The 9696-nt window shown below is 40.9% G+C and overlaps 1 protein-coding gene across 7 annotated transcripts in view; it reads right to left on the bottom strand.

Annotated features, from left to right (window-relative positions):
* The window catches only part of Prickle1 (prickle planar cell polarity protein 1), a 104475-nt gene continuing 94779 nt past the window's right edge, over positions 1-9696 (bottom strand). For all 7 annotated transcript variants that reach the window (XM_078014859.1, XM_021726105.3, XM_040280785.2 and 4 more), the window contains 5 exons: positions 9153-9290; positions 8355-8558; positions 6724-6910; positions 4860-5726; positions 1-2311 (listed from right to left, as the gene is read on the bottom strand). In XM_078014859.1, coding sequence (XP_077870985.1) covers positions 1452-2311; positions 4860-5726; positions 6724-6910; positions 8355-8558; positions 9153-9290 — 2256 coding nt within the window. In that variant the 3' untranslated portion in view covers positions 1-1451. The remainder of the gene's footprint in view (positions 2312-4859; positions 5727-6723; positions 6911-8354; positions 8559-9152; positions 9291-9696) is intronic.

The following is a 9696-nucleotide window of genomic DNA, read 5'->3' as shown; positions in this document are numbered from 1 at the left end:
TTTGTTATTTATTAAGCATTTATTAAATACCTCCCTAAAAGGCCCCAGATGCCACCAAGACCTTTAATTAGACTGAGATATATATGCAAGAATGGCACATATCAAAATATCCGCTCATTAGTTCAAACCCAACATAATTTTTCCTTGAACTAGAACCTCATATGAACTTGAAGTACTCAGTGTCACAGCATCCTCTAAAGATTTTAAAAGAAAAATAACTAGAAGTCCCAGTTTTCAAAATTGCTTTCAAAGGCCAACAAGTTAGCTGGAGGGGAAGAAAAAAAGGAGTCACCTCTCTTCAAATAACAAATCTACAAAGACCTCTTCCAGAAAAAGCAGATCCTTGTAGTTCTAGACTCTTCTCATGAGATAATCATCACCTTGCCAAGAATGGGAAAGACACCCTACCTGACCCCCAGGGAAAAACATTCACCCAGACAGCATCTACTTGTTTTTACCATATATTCCAGGGGTATGTGTGGGTTTTTGTTTGTTTATACATTTATACAGTTTACATTGCTTGACCCATAAATAACACTCGTAAGATTAATAGGGCCATAGTTTTAAAGAGTATTTACATAGCCCCACCATGCATACAGAGCCTTTTTAATATTGAAAATCAAAAAAATTAAACTTTCCATCACTAGGCAATATAAATTTAACCATCTAAAACTTATAAACCCTGACTAAAATACAAGCAATCATTTCATCCATAAATGCTATTTCTGGTTCCCTAATAAATCTAGCACTGCAGTGTAACAAACATCTTGCAATTCAGGGATATAAAAATATCAGCTTTAAAATCTGAACTGTACAGTATATACATTAATATTTGCACCGTTAAATTAGGAATACACTTACGTCTATGGAATACTACATTATAAATAGCAATTTTCTTTTTCAATCTGGAGCTGGAGCTAATACAATACAATGTTTACCTGGCTAATAAGGGCTGAAAGGGGACAAGTTGGCCTCACACAATAGGATGCACAGTATTAGCTAGGTCACTGTGACAAGTGCATGCCTCACAACAAGACAGACTGGTCAGGACCTGAGCCAACCTGACGTACATAAAGACAAACACTATTGCTTTACAAAGGTGGCTGGAGTTCTCCATCTTCTAAATGGACACCCCGGTCCAGTCACCTCTCGAGAGTTTGAGTATTCTCTTGTGGATTGGAGACCAAAGCAGCTATTTGAAAGTGTAATGCACCTGCTACAGGCACCGATGTCACATGTCACGTTAACCTGGCACCATCCAAGGAGGGTAAACTGGAGAAATCACACCTTTCAACTGTTAATCTGACACTGTAAACAGCAGTAGGGTTCTCATTTACATGGGAGAAGAAAGCACTTTAAACTATTTTAGCAACTTTCCTATGGAAGAAAAAAGATAAGATTCCAAAGGTTAATGGCTAAGTTTTAAACAATTGATCTCCACAGCTACTCAGTTAAGAAATGATACAATTTTTGCCCTTGTGTCCCTTTTTCTTCTTGGATTTAGTTGTCCTCTGACCAAACTGAGGGGTAGGAAGTGCAGAAGTTGGACTAGAAAGGTCATCTGTGTAGTAGGCAAATCTCTGTGGCCGGGGTTGAGGAATTGGTTGTCCAAGAAAATACCCTTCTTCTTCTGAGTCAGAGGAGGAAGTGGAGGAGGAACACCAGGAATCATCATCTTCACCATAGAGCCCCAGAAACCTGTTCATTCCTGGGTTCTGCAGTGCGTAATCAGATGTGGCATGGGCATACTGTCCATAGAGATCAGCATTCTGGATGTATGCTTGGATCTCCCGGGCACTTTTATTCTGTATAAATTTCTCATAGTTATCAGGAGTGTAAAGCCGCAGTCTGTCTTTGGGAGAATATTTTCTTTCTGTGACAAGATTCAGGGCATTATCAGAGCGGGATTTTCTACTTCTCCTGCGGCGATGGTGGTGGGACCTAGATCCCCTCTCTTCAAAATGGTAAACCCGCCTCCGAGTCCTCTCACTCATTGGAGGCTGCCGAATTTCAATGTTGTCATAGCTTCCATTGTCGATGACATCATCCGAAAACTTGACCTGCTGTGGTCTGGATTGAGACTTGGATCTTTGGAGCACTGGCAGATGTACTGGCTTCTCTTCAGGCATGATTTTTTCTGGACACAACTCTGAACTCAGACTTTTTAAGGACTCTGCACTCCTATGTAGCATGGAAGAGTTCAGAGTTCCCATATTGCTCATTTTCTCACAGTCTTCTGCCTCTATCTCCTCGAAGTTTTGTAGAGAATATAGTGATGGCCTAGGCTTGCTTTCTCCATCCACTGAAGCCCCTAGAAGAGGAGCCAAAACAATATATGATTCTCAAAAGCCTAATATTCTGATAACTATTAGAAATACGCTATTGAAAGCAAACATTTCAAAGATTTACAATTGCAATATTTGATTAAAACCCACTAGGAAGGGGATGGGGATTGTAGTTCAGCAGTAGAATGCTTGCCTAGCAGGTCTGAGGTCCTGGGTTTGACCCCAGCACTGCAATTAAACAATCCTACTATGGAAAAACAATATGTATTATTTATCAATTGAAAAGAATATAAATATTGTTAATGATACAAGGGGCAACAACCTCGCTTATGAGCTCTGCTGTTTTGAGCCAAACATTATTTTAGCACATGGCACAAGCAGCAAAAATTTAACAGCTCTTCATTTGTTTATTAACATAAGCTGTGGAAGCTTCTGTTCCTCAATCCATTAAAGCCAAATTGTCTTATTTGAACATCTCTCAAATCATTTCCTTCCTTTACAACCACATGGCCACCATCATGGGAATCTTCCTCATTTTAGACTGGTGTTTGGAAAAGGACAGCCCAACAGCCTGTTTGTGTATATTTTCACTGGAACATAGCCACGCCGATTGTTTACATATTATCTGTGGTTGGCCTAAAAAGACTACCTAGACTATTCAGAAGGTCTGTCCAATCCCTGATCTCAACTTTTAGCCAATCTTCTCTACCTCTGACCCACAAAAGGTGTTATTTCCAACCCCATCTTACTTTAAAACTTCTGCTGGGTGTGGTGGTGCATGCCTATAATCCCAGCAGCTCAGGAGGCTGAGGCAGGAGGATTGTGAGTTCAAAGCCAGCCTCAGCAAAAGCAAGGCATTAAGCAACTCGGTGAGACCCTGTCTCTAAATAAAAATATAATACAGGATTGGGGATGTGGCTAAGTGGTCAAGTGTCCCCGAGTTCAATCCCTGACACCCACCTCTCCACCCTACCCCACCCCACCCCACCCCACCCCCTGCTAAAAAAGAAGAAAGAAAAACTTCTCACAATTGAGATGGATGCCTTTTGTTGTAACAGGACCAAGACTAACAATAGGGAGTGGTGTGGACTGTTGTCAGGTGAAGACTATGTAACTCCCTACTATTTAAAGGAAGCCTGTTTTTCAGGTTGTCAAGGAATGTCAGCCTCTAATTTTTTTTTTTTTTTTTGAGCAGGTCTTGCCAGTTGCCTAGGCTGGCCTCAAACTTAGAATCCTCCTGCCTCAGTCTCCCACATTATTGAGATTACAGGTTGTGCCACCATGCCCAGCTTGCCCCTAATGTGTTTAATTTTATTTTTGAGTTGCTGGGGATGAAATCCAGGGCCTCGCACATGCTAAGCACATGCTCTACTACTGAGCAACACCCTCAGCTCCTAACTCTTCACGTTGAATCAAATTAGTCTGATTTTGATTTAAAATGTCAAAACACTTAGTACAGAGCCTGGCAGACAGTCTCACCCACCATTCTTCTCTCCCCTTTATTGTAGGCCTCATCCCTGAGCAGTCCACAGAAGCCAGAGAATAACTTCCTCTCATCATCATGTCACTGCATTGCCTGGCTCAGGTCATTCGGACAGCGGGCAGCCACTCGAGCCTTTGCTGGTTGTTTTGCAATAAACCATCTTTATGAAATGACTATGTATCATTAACCTATAAAATTTGCTGCACAAGGACCATATTTCTGTGTCCAAAAACTTGCTGCAAATATGAGGTTGACAATGTGCTGGATCCTAGGTCCAATCTTGTCTTTAGAACCTATGTAATACTAGACATTTAGCATTCTGTTAATTTAAATTTCCTACTGTGCAAAATGGAGTAATATCCATACTCTGTACAACTCGGCATTATTTTAAGGATAAAATGTGGATAATATGAATTTGCTTTGGAAATAGTAAGGTAATATTTTAAATGAGGAAAAAACCACTCAGATCCTTCTGAGCTATCGCTTGCCACAGGGCAATTCAGAAAAAATGTTTAAGACTGTTACAAGCTTATGAAGTGCACAGGCTGATTTTAATATTTTGAAATTCATATAGCACAATCTAATAGTACAGAATCTCTTGGACACGATCCATTTGTAGACTCCCTTATTCAAAAAACCAGTTTTCTCCTCCTTAAAACAGGTAATACCTATCTCAAAAGACAGGGTTAAAAAAATATTTTATACATGCCCACTTACCTGTACAGACACATACTTGTTTGGCTATATAGTGTTCAACATTTAAATGAAATGCCTTCCTTCCTCTGGGCTAAAGATGTTTTATTTTTTTATTTTTCATATTGGGGATTGAACTCCGCTTTACCACTGGCTATCTCCCCAGCCCCCCTTTTTTCTTTTGATACAGGATTTTGTTAAATTGCTCAGACTGGCCTCAAACTTGCAATACTCCTGCCTCAGCCTCCCAAGTCACTGGGGATGAGAGGTGTATACCACTGTATCCAGCGTGTCCAGAGTGTTAAATAATATATCCCCTATGGGTGCTGATCAGCAATGTTTTTGAATAAACATCTTAGTGGTCACTTTTTCAAATAGCCCACAATCCCTAAACGTACCTGTGATATTAGACAAAGCCAAAGAATCCATAGAATCCCGAACACTTTGCTCTGGTTTCAAGTCTGACAAACACTCCAGGGAATCTTCATACCACTGCGTTTGGTCATGATTATATCCTGAAGCACCGTGGTCCAGGTCCAGTTCCTGGAGCCTCCTACTGCTTGCAGGGCCTGGGTGGCTACCATAAGCAGAATCGCCCAGTCCATCTTGTGACTGGGCCCAATACATATCAGACTGGTATTTTTTACTGGCAAGACTCTGATGATTCTGAGTCTTTAACTCGGTCTTGTTTTTCACCATGTTATCAGATATCCAGTGCTCACTGGCTCTAATATCCATCTCACTGGGTTGCTGCTGAAAGAGGCTTTTATCACCAAACTTGAGGAGGAGCTGGGTCATGTAATCTTCATGCTCAGCCCATTCTTCAGGGTCTTCAGGGGTTTCATGCTCTACTCTCCCTTTCCAAAATTCTTCATTGGCAAAATTTGCTCCTTGCCTGGAGAGACTCAGATCATCTAGCTTCCGGGAAAGGGTATCATCAGCATTGCCGGAAAGACCAGGGAACTTGTAGTTCAGAGCAGGGGACAAGAGGAGAGACTGTCTGCACTGATCCGCTGACCGACTGCTTTTACCCATTCGGACACTTCTTCTGGAGTCTCTCGATCGGGCTGATTGGAACGCAGAGTCAGAAGAATCAGAAGCATGGACATCTTCACCGAGGCTGCAGGTTTTTGAGCAATAAATCTGACCTTGTTTGGGAAGGAAGGGGCATCCCAACAGAGAGGCCTTACACTGGGCACAGGAAAAGCATGCTTCTGTGGCATGCCAGTGCTGCCCATCATAGGTCATCTGCGCATGGTCAACACCTGTTTTGAGAAAGGATAGGAAAATTAATGCTTGGAACAAAGGAAGAAGGAAGAAATAGAAGAAATGGCAGCCAAGAGAAAGCATCTCAGGTGATGGAAATATTCTGTATCTTGGTCTTGAAAGGGGTGTGGGTTAAGGCAAAATTAATATTGTTTGTAGATTCTGAATTGGTGAATTTCCTTACTCACTAAAAATTTTCTGTACATCCAGAATTGATACCCATCACACTTTCATGGTCTTTCATAGGTATGCAGAATGGAGGAAATTTAAATTGACCAACATGCACACTCCTAGCTGAGCTCAAACAAAAGGATGCTCTGTAGTTGGTTGCAGTTCCCATACTATAAAAAAGTGTTCTATTCGTGGTCTATTTAATGCCATAATTTTACTATTTAAAATGGCCTCTAACTATAATGCTGAAATGCTGTCTATGCTCCCAGGTGCAAGACTGTGATATGCCTTTCGATATACTTTACAGAGAAAACACATGTATTGGATAAGCTTCTAACCATGAGTGACAATGCTACTGGCTGTGAGTTTGAGGTTAATCCACTACCAGTGTATATTCAAAGTGGCTTTAACCTAAAGTGCACATGAAATGAGGTTTTGTATCGATAGGTAGGTTAATGAAAATGTGGCTGGGGTTGTAGTTGAGTGGTAGAGCACTTGCCTAGCAATGGGAGCCCTTGGGCTTGATCCCCAGCACCAGGCAGGTGTCATGATCGGAGGTTCACAGGAACCTTAACCCTACATTTCTCTGAGGAGCAATGGTTCAATATGCACTAATTTAATGTTCACAACTGTGATTAATGAGAATTGACTACATATCCATTTGTCAAAGTTCATCAAACTAATACATTTAAGATCTGTATGTTTAGCTACATGTAAATTGTACCTCAATTTAAAAAAACAAAATACATGGATAAACAAGACTGTGGAAAATTGTAAATGACCAATGGCTACGTGACAGGGCAGAAGGCTGGGCTGTAGACTTACCAATATGTTCCCCGCAGGTTTCACAGTACTCTGCATAGAGAGACTCAAAACAGCCACAGCAGAAGGGGCGGCCATCCTTCATGATGTACCTCTGTCCTCCCAGGATCGTTTCACACTCGAGGCAGCAGAAGTGCTTCATGTGCCAATGGCGACCCTCTGCTTCTGTGCACTCATCAGCAAAAATGATCTGTAAAGAGAAACGTGGAACAATAGAACAAAAGAAAATCAGCATGACCTGTTTACAAGGCCAGGTAACCGTATGTTTTCTGGGCCACAGACAGACACTGCCTCTTAAATCAAATAACTAACCTTGTTTCTTACAGCCTCTAGCTTAAATTTAACTTGGTTTAGCTACACAACAAGAGCACAAACACAGGGCTGAAAAGAGATGCTAAACAAATCCTTGCTTAAGCTTGAAAAAATTTTTTCTATTTCTACATTGTAGGTAAATCACTTCATTGTATTTTTGCTCCCTAGTAACACTTTGGTGACATAATCTGGCAAAGAACATCTTACCATTGAAATGATTTAGTGGTCTGAGGGGAAGCAGGTGTGGGGATTGAGCCCAGGGTCCTTTACCACTGAAATACATCTGCAGCCGTTTTAAATTTTGAGATAGGACCTTGCTAAGTTGCTAAGGCTGGCCTGTAACTTGTGATCCTCCTACCTTAGCCTCCTAAGTCACATAGATTATAGGTGTGTGCCACCATGCCTGGCTGTGTGAGTCAATAGAAGACTCATCATACAAGTGTCTGTAGGGGCTACACAGGTGCTGGGTTTGTGTGAATGGCACGTGTGTAGATAATCTGGAGGTGGCCACTGAGTCAAGTGAAGCATTAAGGACATTTTTTGATATTTAAAAAAAATGTTCAAATAGCACATTATTGGAAAAAATAAATGTATAAAAGGAAAAACTGAAAGTTTACTGTCATAGATTGAAGAAGACCAAGGAGAAGATACAATGAAATAAATGCAACAAGCCACCCTGGATTGGATCTTGGAATGCAAAGGGCCATTTGTAGAAAAGCTGGGAAATCTAAAGTCTGGTTTAGCTACTGGTATTATGCCAATGTTAATCTCTTAGCTTTGATTTTATATATACATATATATATATATATATATGTACATATATATATGTACGTGTGTATTTATATATCATGGCTGTGTAATATGTTAGCATCAGGAGGAGAAGGGTATACAGGAACTCTCTATAGTACCTTTTCAACTTTTCTATAAATTTCAAAAAGCTTAAGAAATTTTCTTTCACACCATCATCCATTCCAACATGCCTCAGAGAGCCACTATTAATTTGGTATATGTCTTTCTATAACTTTTCTGACTGTATACAAATATGTATATTATGTTGCCCACCCCTATATTTAACAAAAATGAGATCATCTGCAACTTGTTTTTTTCCCCCCCATCATCAAGGTCACCACACTTAGGAAAGCCCAGAGACACCTGCTGCCCTCTCTTTATTAGCTGTGTGTTATCCCATTGTATGAGTGTACAGGGTTCTCAATATACACACAGAACACACACCAGGATACATATTTTGCTTAGGTATAAGCAGTGGAATACTGGTTTGCTACCAGCTATTTTTTCCAGCATTCAGGGACCAACTTTTTTACCTCATCACATGCTGAGCACCGTGGTTTGAGTAGCTCCGCATGGTGCCTGCCACAGTGAATTTTTCCATCCTGATAAAAATAGATGAGGTCGACCAGCAGCTCATTACACGTGAAGCAGACAAAGCAGGATGGGTGCCAGCACACTCCAGGGCCCGCACGGGAGGCAAACACTGCAACTTCCCCTCCGTTTATCTTCAACCCACACTGAAAACAAAAAATGTGAATGTAAAATGACTCTTATTAAAAACAACTTCATCATGAACCCTAAACTCATCAGGAAAGCTTTTATTTTGGTCTTCTCCTGTTAGAGATTAAATGGCTCTTCAATACTGGATTACTTGCGATTCTCAACTGTGATGAACATGCCTCAGATACACTACTACACACGACTGTTCGTTCCTAAGTACGGTTTAATCGGATCCACATTTAACAGTGGTTTTCCTGAGCCAGCCTCCTGCTGGATACATTTCCTACTCTGAGAACTGCCAGTTAAGATTTGAATGTCTTCATTATGTTTCTGCATTTTTCAAATACTAGTTTTGTCCTAGAACCTCCCCCCATGCCAGGATGCTATGCAAGGCCCGATTTCACTCAATGTTTACATATGGGTGGACTGACTGCCACTGTCATACATAGCAGTGTAGCCAATATGAATTACTGTGGAATACAAAGCTAGGTTGTCTATCTTTCTGTTGTATTTTGGAGGCTATTAGGGTGCACACCTTGTACTAACTGTCACCTATCCCAGCTCACTCTACCCACATCACCTCCACCAGCCATCACCCTAGAAAGAGTTACCTGCTCACATACGGCATGCATCACTGCTCTGGACAAAAGCTTAATCGTTCCTCTTCCAAGTGCTTCTTTCTTCCGCTGAGCACTGAACACCTGCAATTCTTTTTTCTCCTCTTCACTCAAAGATTGGCAGTACCGCACCTTCACAGAAAGCAAAACAGAATCCCACACTGGACTACACAGTCTTCTTCGCCCATTCTTTATATCCAGAGTTAGAGTTTCAGGAAATGAAACGGCAGGTTTACCTGCCCTGTCTTGCAAATCCCCAGTTTTAAAATGACACCATGCCTAAATCTTGCAGCCTCTCTAGAAAAAGGGAAAGTCAACCTGAAGAAATAGTCTTGTTTTACTTTTCTTTGTTTTCTAAATGAGAAATTTAAATCCTTATCAGCAAGAGACATTGAAAAAAAGTAAGGCATTAACCTTTCCAAAAAAGGTTTAAACTTGTTAATTGTCACTTTCACTCCACATTCTACAGGCACTCAACTGACTCAGGCCTGAACTACCATAAAGCATTTACCCTGGATGCAGGGGTAAGGAAAATCTC

This window comes from Ictidomys tridecemlineatus, chromosome 6 (assembly GCF_052094955.1).
Source record: "Ictidomys tridecemlineatus isolate mIctTri1 chromosome 6, mIctTri1.hap1, whole genome shotgun sequence".
Classification (NCBI taxonomy): domain Eukaryota; kingdom Metazoa; phylum Chordata; class Mammalia; order Rodentia; family Sciuridae; genus Ictidomys; species Ictidomys tridecemlineatus.
The sequence above is the reverse complement of the archived record's forward strand: the minus strand, read 5'-3'. Positions and strand labels throughout refer to the sequence as shown.